Here is an 18,173-nt window from a genome sequence, read left to right as displayed (position 1 = left end):
ATAAAGGTGACAACGGTATCATTTGCAGACTCATTAGTAACTCATGAGCCACTTATCTTGCAAATGGTGCTAATATTAGAAGTCCTATTTTATGCTTCATTGGTTTTAACAAAAAGGACCTGCAGCTGGTATTTATTTCTTTTTTGTAGATATCCTCCAAGCAGCCTTTCAGAAGTATTCTCCAGCAATCATTTCCCTTCAGTTTAAAAACCCACTACTTATAAACAGTTCTACATCAATAGAACTGACACAGTATGTCCATATTCCAACATGCGTACATATCGACAGTTCACACAGGATCATGCATGTACTGTACTATGGATATTAAAATCAGTGGTATAGTATCCCTTTATATCTGGCCGTTATGGACTGCTTTTCTCCCTTGTAACTGAAATCAGGATGATCATCCTTTTGGTGTGGCCATTTTTTCTTCCAGCTAGGACAAGGAGAGAAGGAACAGGGTGCTCAAGAAGTGATCCTAACCTTCCTTCTACAAATCCATTAGACGATTATATAAAGTACACTACACTGGGTCAAGACTTCGCGCAACAAATTCAACTGCTTAATCCTAGTCCAACCAATAGCTACCTCATACTTAGGGCCCTACCAAATTCACAGCCATGAAAAATGTGTCATGGCTATACAGATTTCATGGGAAGGGAGAGCAACATTTCTCAAATTGGGGGTCCTGACCCAAAAGGGAGTTGCGGGGGGGGGGTCACAAAGTTATTTTCGGGAGGTTGTGGTATTACCACCCTTATTTCTGTGCCGACTTCAGAGCTGGGTGGCAGGAGAGCGGCAGCTGTTGGCCAGGCACCCGGCTCTGAAGGCTGCGCATCGCCCACAGCGGCGCAGAACTAAGGGTGGCAATATGGTACCATGCCACCCTTACTTCTGCACTGCTGCCTTCCGAGCTGGGCGGCCAGAGAGCGGCGGCTGCTGACCGAGGGCTCAGCTCTGCAGGCGGCAGCGCGGAAGTACGGGTGGCACCACCATACCAGGCCATCCTCACTTCTGCACCGCTGCTGGCGGCAGCTCTGCCTTCGGAGCTGGGCTCCCAGGCAACAGCCGCCGCTCTCCAGCTGCCCAGCTTGGAAGGCAGCACCGCCACCAGCTGCAGTGCATTAGTAAGGGTAGCCGTACCGCAAACATCCCTACAATAGCCTTGCGACCCTCCCCCCCCCCACTACTACTTTTTGGGTCAGGACCCCGACAATTACAACACTGTGAAATTTCAGACGTAAACAGCTGAAATCATGAAATCTGTGGTTTTTAAAATCCTACGACCGTGAAATTGATTACTACTCCTAACCCTGCATTACTGTGCTGACACCAATATGCACGAGTAAAACACCTGAAGTGCAAGGAGCAGAAACCCCACCTGCATGCTTATAATGGAACAAGGCACAAGATCTAATACTGTTAGTACTGATACAGTCCAGTGTCAAAAGGGTTACCTGGTTACCAACTCCAGACGCGGACACAGTCTGTTCTGAAGGATGAATTATGCTTGGCTGCAGTGACTGAGGAAGCGGAGGCAGCTGCTGCTGCGAAACTGCTTGCATGTTCTGAGCGTGATGGGGTGAGGGAGCGTCACTCTGAATGATCTGCTGGAAGGTAGGCTGGTACATCTGTTGCTGGGAGAGATGGGATATTGCGTGATGTGTTGGCAAAGCTGACCCTCCCGGTGGAGCCACAGCAAGTAATGGTACCGTAGCAGCCGACATATTTGGCACTATTGTTTGGCAGGGCAAGACCGAAGAAGCCACGGTAGTATGAGGAAGGTTGACTGCCTGCCTGGACAGGGCCGGGGGATTGGATGCCAGAGGCAGAGCAGGATTCATGGGAAGGCTTGGTATAATCACAGCTGGAGTGAAATACTGGGAAGGAGCAGGTATGGGGGGTGCATTTGCAGCAGGTAAATCAGAGAGGCTTGGAGGAAGATTGTCAAGCCCTGCCAGAGGAGTAACTGCAGGAATGACAGGAAGCTGAGGAATCTGAAAAAAATATAATATCACATAAATTGCAAATGTTTTAAATTGATGATACAAATTAGTTTCATCTGCCATCTATTAACTCATTGGTGCCATGCTAATTATGTCTATTTATTAGTCACTTCCTTCCATTTCCAGAGTTTCATAAATAGCAACACTTGGAGAAATCGATTTACTGAATACAAAAGGAGAATTTTAAAGTTTCTGGCCATTTTTGAGGCCAAAGAATTCACAACGGTTTCCAAAACTAGTAGGCAGCCATACAGCAACCTAATAATAAATAATCATTACTCTGATTCTGAAACAAATTAAAAATCATACTAGGTAGAGGCGTCAAAAAGTAACCACTGTGCATGCAAAATGAGTTGAGACAATTTTAATAATTCATACTGCAACTGGGCAGGATAGAAAAATTTGTGGGAACAGTTTTTAGACACACAAACTCCCAATGACATGACAGACTAAAATGACCCTACTTTGCCAATCTGCTGTTTAACATTTCCCTCGAATGCCGAAAACAGAACATGCCTCGAGGCCTTCTGACGTGCCAACAGGGATCTTATACACTAAGGTCCTGCTCCTGCAAGTATGGAAATACGTGACCAGTCCCCCTGTTCACAGGCATATGTACAACTCTATGCATAGGTATTTACAGGTTCAGGGCGTGCATTTAAATTCCTGTAATCTCATAGTTTCCTTTTTAATACATGCACAAAGGAATTGCAGGGTAAGTTCTCATGAAGTCAATGGCAGTGCTGACTGCAAAAGTGGATCACAATACACTCTTTTACTAAAGAACACTTTATCTTGCATAAAAATCCAGACGTGTAAAAACTGGATACTTCAGTAATTTTATAGATAACCTGATAGCCATGCTAAAATAATATAACAAGTAGCAGCAATATATTGTTTAAGTTACTAGAAATTTTTTTGACTGTAAATGCACTTTTAATCTTCAGAGGACATTTAGGCAGATTCTTGGCTTTTGGAAGTGAAAAGGTTTTATTTTGCAGTTGGACAATTTTTTAGAAGCAGACGTTGAGAATTTTCTTTACCAAAGCAGATAGTGGGAGTCAGTGGAGACTTTAGAAGAGGAATACATCACAGAAGCAGCTTGCTCTTTCCCCTTCGTTTAAGCTGCTTCACATCTTTAAAAACCCTCGACAGCCAACCTACCAAATGATGCTAATAAGAGCTTTACTACTGCAGGCCAAAGAATAGGTTCCATCTTGGCTACTGCTAATGGAAAGGGGCCAGAGATCTGGAAAAGGAGATGGAGGGGGGAAGGTGGTGGGGTGGAAGGTGAAGAGAAGAGCTCAAGAACATTAAAGTGGGCAATTGTTCATGCTCTTAAGCCTGTGATGGGGAAGGGGGTCCACCATGAAGGGGAAAAAAAATGCAGAATTACAGTTATTGCAATTCAAGTGACTAGCATTAACAAGATTAACTAGGCAAAACCCAGGATTATTCGAACAGGATCATTTTTTAGTTCACCAAAAACAAAAATTAATGAAAACAATCCAGAGAGCATTTAATAGTTACATTCTCATGAACTAAATTACACTGGTGAGCATTGCCAGTAGCCAGGTGAAAACTTCAGGGCACATGACACTGATCACTGACTGGCTAGAAAATATTACTTGAACAAACGTGCCTTTAAAATGATTTAACGCACCACTGAATTCTCAAAACACTTTACCTGGGAGGGTGGGACCTGAGGAAGTTGCTGCACAGTGGAAATCTGTAACGGTGTTAGCTGTGTACTGGTAGCTGCCACCTGAGAAGTCTGGGTTTGATATTGGGGCAGCAGATGGACGGCGGGCTGCAATGGACAAACTGGCTGGCTGGCTAGAACCTGCTGCAGAGGAGCTTGCTGTGGCATGGATTGCTGCTAGAGAAAAAAAAAATGGCATATTAAGAAAGAATCAGTTCACCGGACACCAGTCTTGTTTTCTTCACAATTAAAGCTGTATGCTCAACACAGAACTGTCACTCATATTGAGCAGCACTGGTAAAAAAGACTGACACTTCCAGTTCAAACATTGTACAAGAGCCTAGATTGAAGTCTTATTTAAATAAAACCTATATTACCACAAAAGATAGATGAGCACTGTTTGGAGAGGATATTTTTAATAAATCATGCTGGCTCTTTAAAGCTAAGTAAAGGACAAAAGAACCTCTATTTTCTAGCCAGCCCTGCAAAATCTTCCAGCTATGGACCCCAAATATTCCTATATGTAGAGCAAACCAAGGCAATATTGTCATTCAAAAATTCACTCTATAAAAAAGCCTAGACATTCAAATGTACTGCAAATTGTACTCTCTGGCTGATCAAGGAATACACCGTTCTTATTGAAATAAAGCTACAAAAGCCAGATTCTAAGAATAGTTCCCTCCACCCTGGCAGATCTGAATGTACACAAAGGCTAGGGAACTGATAGCATAAGAAACTCGTCTTACACTGACCACCCCTTAACCCTGTAATATCTGAAAAGGTGAACTACAAAGCAAAGACGACCCCCTCCCCACGTTTATGCTTTTTGTGATATATAAAGACACTTCTCAGAATTGAACAGTGATGTCAAGAGTATGTGACCAGAGCTGGCTCTCTCCCTGCTTCCAAATGAAGTGAATGGGATTCCAATTGATTATAAGTGAATATTCAGCACCCCTTCTCTGTTGGTCAGGAGGTGAGATAGCAAAAAGCTCAAATCAATCACAATTTGCATTCTCCAGTAACCTTGCCAAGAGGGGAAAGTAAAGCCTGACTTCTTATATAAAAAGCAGCACTTTAAAAGATCCTTTGAGAATGTTTTAAATCATGGAAGGGCAAAACAAAGCTTTTTGTTTAATTTTTTGTTTTGTAATCCTGTTTTCAACATGCAGGGAAGCTTTTGCCAAGTCATAACTCATTTTATGAATGATCTCAACTCTCGCCTGCATGAACCACACTCTAGAGTTTCAGTGGTAGCTGTGTTAGTCTGTAACAGCAAAAAAACCAGGAGTCCTTGTGGCACCTTAGAGACTAACCAATTTATTTGGGCACAAGCTTTCGTGGACTAGAATCCACTTCATCAGATGTATGAAGTAAAAGATACAGGAGCAGGGATAAATACATGAAAGGATGTGGGTTGCTTTACCAAGTGTTAAATCAGTCTAAGGAGATAAATCAATTAACAGCAGCATACCAAGGGAGGAGAAATAACTTTTGAAGTGGTAAGAGTGTGGCCCACTACAGACAGTTGACAACAAGGTGTGAGTTGAAAGTTTAGTTGTTGTGACAACAGTTTTAGAACTTTTATTTGGATAGAGGAAATAGACAATTACACCATCTTCCGATACAAAATGCCTCTTGCCCCGCCCTGCTTTTTTGCTGCAAGTTTACATTACAGCATATATGAAAAGTGACAATTTCTAAATTAGAACCTAATTTTGTAAACATTCACAGTATAAGACAATTGAGCATTGGACCTCTCTCAGTTCAGCTGAACTCTGCCTAGTTCCTTTCATTAAGTTTTACGCAATTACCATTTTATTCAATTGGAGAGCAGCTGGTGAGCAAACAGACTGGCACAAATCTAACATTACTGTACTCCTACCAGTAAGCGATTTTGGATCTCGCAAGAGATTCTATAGTGACAGCCCTGGAAACCAAGCTCCGGGTTCACAGGCACAGGGGAGGCTACATTGGCCTGCCACACTACTGAAAATTTGATTAGAATGAGATCACTGTTCCATGGCTGACTTAATAAGTACGTTTTCACCTCTAACCATCTGTCCTGCTTCAGGGGTCTCAGTGAATGCTGGATGTAATTTAAGAGATAAATATGCTTGATGTTAAAACTGTAAAGATAAAAATAAATGAATAGGGAAATGTAAGCATTGCTTTTCATCTTTGCTGCTTCTGACGAATGACAGCTCCGCACTGTTTGATCTTGAGTGTTTTCAGAGATAGAATGCTTCAACAAGAACCCTTATTTCCTTTTTTAAAATATATAAACACAAGAACAGGGATAAAACGGATTAAGGAATCAAGTGGGCTTGCCCATCTAGACACATTTAAGACTGAAGCAGCTTTGTGGCTTCCAAACATTGTAAACAGGTGTGTGTTTGGCTACTTGCATCTGGTGGCGCAGGTTACTCAGCAAGTCTCAACGTAACAAGTAGGGCTGTCAAGCGATTAAAAAAATTAATCTCAATTAATCGTGATTAATCACACTGTTAAACAATAGAATACCATTTATTTAAATATTTTTGGATGTTTTCTACATTTTCAAATATATTAGGGCTGTCAATTAATCGCAGTTAACTCATGCGATTAACTCAAAAAATTTAATCGCACTGTTATACAATAGAATACCAATTGACGTTTTAAAAATGTTGGATGTTTTTCTACATTTTCAAATTCATTGATTTCAATCACAACACAAAATACCAAGTGTACAGTGCTCACTTTATTATTTGTGATTTACAAATATTTACACTGTAAAAATGAATCTGCAAATGAATCTGAAAAAATCTGCAAATTCTGATGTGTCAGCAGAAAGCCCATGTGGCCAATACACACACTCCTGCAACTGGAGCTTTTCCCAGTTCTGTCCAAGAGGCAGTAACATTTCTGGCTGAATGAGAGAACATGAGAATATTTTGCCTATTAGAAAAAAGGGATACGATACAATAGTTCAAGATACCATAGGTTATAAACAGGAAGATCAAATTATGCTGTTTCTATGAGAGTGCTTTCAGAAAGAAGACAATACTTCATCCAGTAACAAAACTTGAGCTATTCCAGCACTGAATATTACTAAGACTAAAGAGATTTTGAGATCTTGATAGCTCTAAGTTCAAGAGAAAAATAAGCATTCATCTATGCCAACAATGCTAGTATTAGAAATACGGCATATTTTGACAGCCTAAATGGTGTGAGGGAGCTGGTGAAACAAGAAGACATCTGTCAGTAAGGCAGTACATTCCTCTGCCCTGTGCACAGAGAGCATAAACACTCCTCAGCCCATTTAAACCATAGCTTGTGTTCACAGAAGCCGAGTTTTTGGTAGAAACACAGAACGGGGACAGGTCTTTATGACATTTTTGTTGGCCTGAGATACACTTTTTACTACCAGTTAGTACGGGATTCTTGTCCAAGCAATCAAGAATTTGTGACTCTCAATTTTCCAGCATACAATAGATGCTTTGTAAATACCTTTACTATGCATGAAATTTCAGAGAATTATTTGAGCATCCTACTCCAGAGATCGGCAACCTTTGGCAACCTTTTCCCTGTCAGGGAAATCCGCTGGCAGGCTGGGACAGTTTGTTTACCTGCAGCGTCCACAGGTTTGACCGATCGTAGCTCCCACTAGCTGTGGTTCGCTGTTCCAGGCCAATGGGGGCTCCGGGAAGCAGTGGTCAGCATATCCCTCGGCCCATGCCGCTTCCCACAGCCCCCATTGGCCTGGAACGGCGAACCATGGCCAGTGGGAGCTGCCATCGGCCGAACCCGCCGACACTGCAGGTAAACAAACCGTCCTGGCCCACCAGCGGATTTCCCTAATGGGCCGCATGCCAAAGGTTGCCGATCCCTGTCCTAGACAGACATTGGAGGAATCAGCATTTTGGAGACTGTCTAGAGACAGCCAGATTCTTCATTTAGAAGAGTGTTACTTGGTGGATCAAGAACACACTGTACTATGTTTTTAAAAAATTATATAATTATTCCTAAATTCGAGGTGGGCCTCTGACCCTCATGCTCCCTTGGAAAAGATGCTCCAAAATCCCCCTGAGGATCTGAGCGCAGTTTAGAATAGACAAAAGTTTGTTTTTCCAATATTAATTTATTAGCGAGTCATGCACATCTCAAGTGCTAACAATAAAATGAAAACAAAGTTGCTCCCTCACTTAGCTTTTTTATAAGTTATGCTTTGCTCAGACCTGCATCCCCCTGTAGGTACTAAAGCAGGTATCAGAGCACCCAGCATGTTAATACATGGTGGTAGAGAAACTGTACAACAGGATATGCCAGGGTCTCAAACTATGGGGCTAGGACTCTCCGACTGAGTCAAACTATTTTTATTTATTTATTTGCTGTCCTGAAAATCATATAATACAAATGGCTGCCTGGGCTTTCCCTCAGGGTTCCTGTGTGCCTATTTCAGCTCCAGGTCAAGTCTCCCACAGCGAGCAAGGCTGCAGAGGCTGAGCAAAGTTTCCCCATCAGTGACCCTGCCAGACTACAGGGGCCTACTGGGTTGCTGACACAGACTGTGTCTCTTCCTCTGCCCAACAACCCTTCTGCTAGTGCTCAGCCAGCCCACAGCTGCCTGGGAGGAGAGAATAGGGGAGATAGATAGCAACCACCAATTGCCTCAGGGCCTCCCGGTAAGGAGGTGAAGAGGACGAGGACAAGCTCATCTACCTCAATGAACTATATTCACAGAAAGGCAGTTATAATTGCATATGTTTTCTACAGTATTTCATTAATGCGAATATTATCTCTAGCACATGTGAAAATGGGGCTCGGGATCATTTGCTCTGAGCAACATGGGGTTGCAATGATGAAAAGGTTGAGAGCCACCAGCATCAAGGAAGAGTGATCAACTTTTCTAGTTAGCAAGCCAAACTACTGTGTGATTTAAGAGCAGATATTAAACTGGGATTCTCTCCACTACTGCGGATAAAGAGTTTATGTCAAAGTTCTGTCTACTCTGAAAAGCACCCAACCACTAAGTCACTGATGAGCCAGGGAAAGAAAGTGGAAACTCTGATGTATAATATTCATGAATGTAACTTCTGAATATTACGACTTATGTTCAAAAGCAAGGTTTCAAAACTAACTAATGCATTTAAATGGTGGTTTAACAGGTTCTCAGTACAGTAGTTCTATTCAATAAGCAGACCTGATCTCTTAGAAGTCCTCGAACTAAGGTCGGACAGTGATTTTGCTAGCAAAAAGACCATTCAGAAGAAAAGAAAGGCAACAGATGGGGTCAGATAGTTTAGCTTCTCACCTGCTGGCTGGCTAAAACAGGCTGAGATTGCCCCATCTGCAATGAAGCAACTGTGGTTGGCTGTGTGACTGGGAATGTCATTGCTGGCTCTTGGTAATGCTGCGGTCGCTGAGAGATAACAGCAGGCGGAGCCTGAACCACGGTTAGTCCAGGCTGGAGGAAAGGAAAATAAATTACTTTAGAAGAAACATCAATAAAAAGTTGTCTACAACCGATTTTTAAGAACATGCTTGCTACTAAATATTTAATTCAAAACAAGGAAAGAGAAATGAAAAACACAGGCAAAGGAAGGTAACATCTCCAGAAAGAGAGATTCCCTAGGGGAGATAAAAAAAAAAACAACCTGTATTGCATTTCTCTTTATTGGACCTGGGGCCACAACCCAGATAAGCTCCATCTTCTGTCACTGAAAGTGCTCTCTCTCTCACGCACACAAAATACATTAAAAAATCAACAACTAGCTTGGTAAACTCCAGTTGGTATCTTAAAAACAAACAACTTTTATTGCCAGGTGATTTACTGAAATTGGAGGCCAGGAGATTGATTTAGGATTTTAAAAAAAACAATAAAAAAAAACAGCAACAGATAAGGAAGTAAAATAAAATAAGGTTCTTGATAAGCAAAGTCTCAAACTCCTGTACAAGGAAAAGGATAGGTATGTATATTAAAGAAAGGGCCAATAGACTTAAAACCCTATTTACCTACAAGGAACACCAATTACATCTCTTGCTGCATGATGCTATACTACCGCAGTAATATATTTAGAAATTTCCAACTTAAATATGTCAGGAAGTATTCATTGCTTAAAAATCAAGTGTTCTTTTTAAGCTTGTAACAGTTTATACCTGTGTTGAAGATGAAAATGCAGTCAAAAATTAAGTGGACATGAAATATCTAGGAAGAAAATATTGCTTTTGACAAAATACAAAACCAACTGAAATACTTTCTGCTGTTTTACCCTTTGCAACACCCAATTAAAAAAAAACAACAAAAAACAGATCACACTTAAGTCCAGTTACTGAGACTGTACCAATGAAATCAATAAAAAGAGTGTGTCTGCTCTAAGGCACTATACTGCACTGCTCAATTTTATGTCTTCTGCAGAAAAGGTATTGCTACACTCAATCATAGCTGTTATTTCTTCATGTGAAAAATACAGGAGAAAGGATGCAATCAACACCACTACATTCATAGGGCAGATGGCTTCAACAACTGAGGGAGTTTATTACAGAGGCCCAAGTTAAAACAAGATGGTGATTCAAGCCATTCTCAGGACCATTCAAACTAAATATACTGTACATTCTGTTGCAAGCATTTTGGAAAACAAGGGGGAAACAGGGTAAGTGTGGCATTTCTGAAGCATCTGGGGAAATTTTGGATCAAACAGGAGACACTTGTCATTCTTGGATGTGGGTTTTCTTCTTCTAAACCAACTAGGGATAAAACGAGGGATTCAACCTACCACATCACTGGTGGTGTTTTTACTAGCTAGGCTGTTTCTACTGCTCTGCACAGATGGAGTCACTGGATTGTTCTGCTCTGTTAATGATGTTTTGCCAGCGCAAACTTTGTGGAAGGGCGGAGGTAGTTCAGGCATGTTGACTTCCCCATAACTGAAGGACTCAGAATGCAGGACTTTTTCTGTGACTCTTGCAGTTCTCACGGGAATAGAATTGGTCTTTTGGCTAATTATGTGCTGCAGAGATTCATGTAATAAAGGCAGGTCTGACCTTCTGTCGCAAGGCCTGCTTGCTTGAGGAACAGGTAGAGATACTGAGTTTTTCTCTTTGTTACAGAGGCAGCGAGGAGTATTTGTAGCACACTTAAGGGGTACTGACTTTTTTGGATCTTCTCCAGAATGAAGCAGATGGGCTAAGCATCCCTGACAACTGTGTTTAAGGATCATTAACTCAGTGGTATTTGCAGAGATCTCTAATGCCACTAACTGTGATTTACCTGCTTCTTCTTCTCTATTTGGTGAGATTTTTATGTTTTCCTCTATTAGTTCTGTTGGAAGAGAGGATGTAACATTTGGAGTCAAAGCCGCTACTGAATCGCTATGGCGACGGTTATTGCTCTGAGTGCTGTGAATCATGGGTAACAAGTATTGGCTAACACAGGAGCAGTGTGCCACTGGAATTTCTGAAGGACACACTAGGCCTATATTGATTCTTTCACTGGAGAGATAGGAAGGTTTATGTTCGCTTGCACGCAATTGTTCTTGCAGTGATGAGTCCATTAATTCTTGGTGGCCAAGGTCATTGTAACATGAACACAAGAGTAAGTGTGAATATCTGTCTGGGTTACCAGTGTTGGGTTTTGGAGCCTCAATAACAGAAGTGCTTCTTCGCCTCTGTGCAACATTACATCTAAGCAAAAAGCTAGAAAGGCATTCAATAGACGCTTGATCTTTAGCACAACAGGAAGAAACATCGGACCCAAGAGGCTCTTGAACAAATGAAGGAACAATATGTGGCTATATTAACAACAAACAAAACACAAAAACAAAGAATAATTCTCAAATGGACATGCTCATGAGGTTAAGTCTAATCATGGCAAAGCTATTAAAAAAAACAACTCAGTGAAATGAAAAAGATGAATGCCCACTTTATGATGCTTAAATTAAAGTACTATAGCAAGCAGCAAAGCATTTCCTTGAGCACAGGAAGTACAATGATAAATGTCTTATCTTTCCATAGCAAAACTAAAACACATTTTTAGGCAACAGTATGAATACATGTATTAAATAAATCAGTATTGGTAGAAATGGGCAGAAAAGTAAAAGGGTGAGCCACAGGATCTACACTCACGGAAGGCAGAATATAAGGCGAGTCATTAAACATGGTCTAGTATATTCAACATTGTTGGGGGGGGGAGGAAAAAAAAAAGACTTACTACTGAAGGCTGCTGGTAGTGCCCCAGCTGCTGAAGGGTTTGGGGCAAAGCCTGGCTCTCATTTAGAGGTGGACTGTAAACCCGTTGAATAGCAGGAGGTATTGAATCAGGCAGAGATGAGTAGATGACACTTTGCTGGCTGCTCTGGGAGTCTGAATAAACTGTGGACCCCTGACCGCTGTCAAATGTGCTGTCAGCTGAAAGAACAATCTTTTTTATTAAGAGCTTAACAAATCAAACAAAATGTTCAAGTAGTGACTTAATGGGGAGGCCTGTGTGGGGTTTATGCAATTGGCATTTTTACTACCCTAGCTATTTCTACCATATACGTAAGTTATAGAATACAAATGCTATTTTCTGTGAATATATTCCTCCCTGAAGCCAGAAATGAAGAGAGTCTCCTATGGATTTTGTGCAGAGCTAGGCACATTGATATTCCCTTCAGAGGTCACAACATTGATGTTAAGAATTGCAGACCTTCTATGGATTTTATAGCATGAAAGAACAGTGAGCTGATTGTGACTTCAATGGGAGAGGAAGGATCTCAGCTGCCTGCGGGATGAATTCCTTTGGAGATAGAGTGGTTTTAATGATTATTTTAATTCCCTTTTGGTTAGTGGTGTTGCATATTTCAATTTCAAATAAGTTATGAAATGTTACATTATTTACTGTGTGTTAGCCAATATAAAATTTATAATCAGCTTCACTATGTAGTACCACCTTAGTTGAGGAATACTAACAAAACAAGAAAAAATAGGGGCAAATGTTCAACGGAGAAACTGGAGGAAAACAAATCATGGCTTTTTGACAGCTGTATATTAATTGGTGCAAGACAGCAAGTAAAAGAGTAGGCATACCTAAAAAACTGCTCTAAATCATTAACTTGATTTTGACTTGCCCTACAATTTTAGGCATTGCTTGCCATGGAAGCACAGCAAAGCTACACAAGAACAGATCCACCGAAATTACAACTGAATACTAAGCAATTTTAATACACCCTACTCTTCCCTGGTTTTGTTACTACGAACAGAAAGCCTTAACATACCTGGACTCGACACCATAATAACTGGATGAAATAAAACTGCTTTATATAAGCAGTCATCTTGATCCAAGTTTTTAATGAATAGGAGCACAATTCACCACTTTGTCAGTGCTCATAAGACAGAAAGTTAGCCTGACTAATCTGAAAAATTGCACAACTCTGGGAACTGGGCAAGAGTGACATCTTTGTCAAAACGGAAATAAGGCTTATAATGGCATTGTTAAATATTAACGGCTTGAAAAAAAGGTCTTTTCAAGTTTACTGAAGCCAGTAAAATATATCTGCACAGTTAACTAGCTTCTTTTTCTATAGATGTTGTTTTTACACTTGAATTAACCAAGGCAGCAGTAGTAGTGAAGTTAAAATACCTTGTCACAACAGAGAGGAGTTAAAAATCTGGACCAAAAGTGGACTGTAGCAGACTTGAACCATAACTGTTAAAAGGATTTTGAATTAAAGGAGTATGATTTTACCATATCTTTATCTAAAACCCTCCCTCTTCCCCATCCCCTCACCTCCCACACAGGGCTTGCTCTACGGGGTTTGAATAAAATGGGACCCAGAAGTGAGCCCCACTCAGTTTTCAGAAACTAACCTCCCAAATATGTTTTGAAAAAACTAAAACCCACCTCTAGTTTTCCTCATTGCCAGTTTAAAATAATCAGATGCTGCCTGTTATAACGATGTAGGTGTTTTATAGAATACGGAGTTTCATCATTATAAATAGTTATTCAAGACCACAAAGGAAGACAGAGTGTAAGTGAACAGAGCTAAAGCAGAAGCTGAGAGTCAAACCTAGATTTTCTTGGCACACCATGTCGCACACAGACATTAAATTATTAATATAATCTCTGCATCCTCTCTCTCTACCAAATGAACAGATAGGGAAGTGATTTATAGAGCTTTTAGACTCAATAGCACTAAACAAGCATCCAAAGACATGGGATATGGAATTGCTAAAGTACAGCAAGAAATAAATTACAAGACAGAACCAGGAAGCAAGTTGGGTATATAATATATATATTTACACCCCATAAATTGTCAGCTCAAAGGTCACAGAAAGGCACAATTAACCTCAGTTAGCTATTATTTTTAACTAACTTAGTGTCTTTTATAAAAGGTTCTTCAAAGGCAGGGGTGGCCAACCTGAGCCTGAGAAGGAGCCAGAATTTACCAATGTACACTGCCAAAGAGCCACAGTAATACGTCAGCAGCCCCCCATAAACTCCCCCCTGCCCCCAGCGCCTCCCACCCACTGGCAGCCCCCCGTTCAGCACCTCCCAATCAGCTGTTTTGTGGGGTGCAGGAGGCTCTAGGGGGGAGAAGGGAGGAGCGAGGGGATAGCAGACTCAGGGGAGGGGGCGGGAAGGGGTGGAGCGGGGGCAGGGCCTGTGGCAGAGCTGGGAGTTGAGCAGTGAGCCCCCCCCAGCACACTGGAAAGTTGGCGTCTGTAGCTCCAGCCCTGGAGTTGGTGCCTGTACAAGGAGCCGCCTATTAACGTCTGAAGAGCCGCGTGTGGCTCTGGAGCCAAAGGTTGGCCACCTCCGCTCAAAGGAGTCAGCTTCTGTGAGTTAAGTATGTAGTCAGAAAAATATAAGATCAGACCAAATCATCTTCTTCCAAAAGTTTTGAAAGTACTATAAACATTCTGTAAAGTTCTGAAAATATTGTAGGAGTAAGACAATTTTATGCCTTCTGAAAGTCTGCTGTTTTGTGCTGACCTTGTTGAATTATTATTATGTTCAACACTCAAAAGCTAACTCAAGCACAATGCATGAACTATAAAATGGGTAAGGATTTTGTATCCTTATTTATAAAATACCTGAATTAAGGAATAAGCAGTCTCTGTGCTCCAAATAATATCTATTTAAATCGAAGAACGTCTATAATAAAATTCCAAAGCAACAAAAAGGTAGCATTGGCTTAACAGTTTAGGAGGAGAAGCCATACATCAGTTTGTCTAAGGGATATACCCTTGTCTAAACCAAGGGATAATGCACCCTACAGGGATGTGATTTTTCAAGCACATTAATGTCTCATGCATTAATTGGTCTGTATAAACCCTGCTGGTGTGCACTAAAGGTTTTGAATACTACTACATTAAAGTGGGCTATGGAACCATTAGCACGCACCAGCGGGTTCTACCTGGACCAATTAATGCACAATTGATTAGTGTACTTTAGAAATCACACCTCCCACATGGCACATCGCTGTTCGGCATAGACAAGCCCTTAGTAAAACACGTAGCCCCAAACTTTTTCTGAGCTTCCAGTCTGAAGTATTTTGCAATATCAACCTGAAAACCACTAATACTTAAAGTACACCAACAAAATTATAAATACACTCACAGTTCAGTGAGATGGGGAGCCTGTCTTGCTGACAAAATGTGTTCTGAAGCTTGATCTGGGGGTGGGGAAAGGGGGACATGGTCTTAAATTATTTTTGATCACCACAAGACTGCAATTTTCCCCCTATATCACTGAAGAGAAACCTGAGGCTCAGAAATAGGAAAATGAAAGCTCTGTACCTAAAGCTGGGTACCTTCTCATTCAGAAATGCCCAAAAAGCAGCTGAGTTTCTACTTCGAGAAAATCAGTTGCAGGGACTTGTAACATGTCTCACAATTTCGTCCTGCAATGGACCAGAGAGTGCTGTTGAGCCAACAGCATCTTGGTTGAAAGGGTTACTGGTCAACCTTCTCCCCCTATATCCAGGGTCTGCAAATAAAACAGAAATACAGCTGGGTCCGAAGTTTCTTCAAATGAGCAAAGAGAAGATGGTCTTCCTGAGAATGGAAAGGAGATGCTATTTGCCAAGTGTTCTGATGAATGTTTCCACACTGGTCTGCATGGACATTCATAATCCGTCCTTTGGGCAAAGGGTTCAGCTTGTCTTAGTGCCCAAATGTCAGCAAGGGACGCTTAGAGTGCCTCCCACGACAAGTTATTAAAGGAGTCAGCAAGGGAAATCCTGCACTTCTGCCCTTCATTTGAAGAGTTGAGTCAGCACCTCACCATGTGAGAGCCAAGAACTTCACAACGTAACGGCATCGTGAAGAACCTGGCATGGGCCTGCAGGCATTTTCTTAGTTGCAAGAATTTGTCTGGGTATGAAACAGTGGGGCCATGAGGTTTAAGATGTGATGTTCAGGATCCATGTGACCAAGTCACTACCTTAAGCTGTCATTTCCTTGGCACCTTCCATGACAACTGCAATACACCACTCCCACTAAATGCGGAAATTTTTGACTGCTTCCTGAAGTGTCCAGTGTCTGCTCTCTTCTGTTGTACATCCTGGCACAGCTTTACAAAAGAACAAGCCTTCAGTAGAGCCACCATACACATCACGCACAAACTGCTAGAAACCATCACACCTTTGTTTTCAGAGCAGTTCCTCTTGGACAAACTCATCTGTGTCACTAATGGAGTGAGAAGCAGTGACATCAGGCAAGCCACACAGTTCAGTCTGGTAGCTGAATCATGCCCTGCAACTTTTGAAATCACAACCGTTGCACAAGGAAGGAAACAACCTTCTGCAAAGTTATACAATTTTCACTGCTGGGCCATTCTTGTCAATACCAAATAAGATGCCTGAAGAGCATTTGTGCTGACATTGCCAGGTTGAGGAATGAAGTCTCATTGCTTTTTCCAAGACATGACATTGACTCCAGAAATAAAAGCCTCAGGTTCATCTTTCAGTAACTGATGTTTGGCATCTAAAAGCATCCCGACATCAGCCAGCGCTTCAGGACATGCTACCTGCCATGCTTTCAAGTCACATGACATACAACCATACATCATATCTTTGCTATTATTCCATCCTGTCCTTTTTCCTTTTGAGCCATCATTTGGACAAACTTAACGCTTTCCTTCCTACAACACAATCAGACTTTCTGAATCATCTCAGGGCAGAAGTTAACTGCAAAGACTCCAAGAATTGGGCAATACTGTCATGAGAGGTTCAAGCAGTGGCTTCATGCCATAGTAAATACAGTCAACAGCTAACATCTTGATTGTTCAAATTCAATGACTTTTTGTCATGACATTTTGCTTGGATATTTTCATTTCATGTGGTACATAATTTTAAAAAAATAGGTGTGTGCTGTTCTGTAGGAAGTTAAATTCAAGCCCATACAAAGGTACAGATTCAATGCTATTTTGTTAACAGAGTCTCTAGCAGCCGGATGCACATTCTAACGTTCTGCAGTAGTCTATAGTAAGCTACTATCTGGGTATCTCGGGTTACAACAATGTGGTGACCATAAAGGAACAAATAATTAAAGGGTTTATGTCATGTATCTATTTTGATATCTTTTTAGCTGAACTGAATTCCACCCCCCCGCCCATCCCTCTCCTCCACATTGTCTGCATGATTTGCAAAACCCTGGATATCCTATGCAACCCAGAGATTGTGAAACCCTGAATACAAAAATGCAGAAGTGATGTAGAAAATTACTACATCTCTGGTAAAGTTAAAGTATATCAAAGAAGAGGGCTCAACAAGACTAGAGAATCCTCCAATTACCCTATAAAAGTGATTTGCCATTAACGCAGCTGTATTGTACTATCCTTTTGTTGATAAAGTTATAGCAAGTATTGCATCTTCCTGGTTTTATGTTTTTTCCCTTAAGGACAACCAGGAAAGTAGCTACTGGACTAGACAAAAATTTTAGTATAATGGGAAAAATGCAGTGATTACAAAAAAATCATTATTTTATTTATTTTGTTTTGGACTAGGGTTGCCAGGCATCCGGTTTTCGACCGGAACGCCCGGTTGAAAATGGACCCTGTGGCTCCAGTCAGCACTGCTGATGGGGTGCTAAAGGTCCGGTTGGCAGCACAGTGGGGCTATGGCAGGCTCCCTGCCTGCCCTGGCTCTGCATGGCTCCCAGAAGCAAACGGCACGTCCGGCTCCTAGGCACAGGGGCACCCAGGTGGGCTTATGCACTACCCCCGCCCCGAGCGACAGTTCCGCAGCTCCCACTGGCCAGGAACTGTGGCCAATGGGAGCTGTTGGGGCAGTGCCTGCAGGCGAGGGCAGTGCACAGAGTCCCTTGACTCCCCTGCCTAGGAGCCGGACATGCCAGCCACTTCTGGGAGTCACATTAGGTAAGCGCTGCCCAGAGCCCTCACCTCCTCATCTCTGATACCCCCACCCCCTGCCCTGAGCCCCCTCCCACACCCAAACTCCCTTCCTGCACCCCCAGACAGAGTCATCACCCCCGCCCACACCCCA

General features: G+C 41.8%; 1 protein-coding gene across 3 annotated transcripts in view; it reads right to left on the bottom strand.

The window, feature by feature from the left end:
- Window positions 1-18,173, bottom strand: part of WNK2 (WNK lysine deficient protein kinase 2) — a 186,157-nt gene that overhangs the window by 72,371 nt on the left and 95,613 nt on the right. For all 3 annotated transcript variants that reach the window (XM_084633208.1, XM_084633207.1, XM_084633206.1), the window contains exons 9-12: window positions 11,897-12,093; window positions 9,002-9,154; window positions 3,694-3,885; window positions 1,458-1,997 (exon numbers count right to left, since the gene is read on the bottom strand). In XM_084633208.1, coding sequence (XP_084489334.1) covers window positions 1,458-1,997; window positions 3,694-3,885; window positions 9,002-9,154; window positions 11,897-12,093 — 1,082 coding nt within the window. The remainder of the gene's footprint in view (window positions 1-1,457; window positions 1,998-3,693; window positions 3,886-9,001; window positions 9,155-11,896; window positions 12,094-18,173) is intronic.

This window comes from Lepidochelys olivacea (assembly GCF_965140295.1).
Source record: "Lepidochelys olivacea isolate rLepOli2 genome assembly, chromosome: 7".
NCBI lineage: Eukaryota > Metazoa > Chordata > Testudines > Cheloniidae > Lepidochelys > Lepidochelys olivacea.
This window is presented reverse-complemented; position numbering and strand designations above follow the sequence as displayed.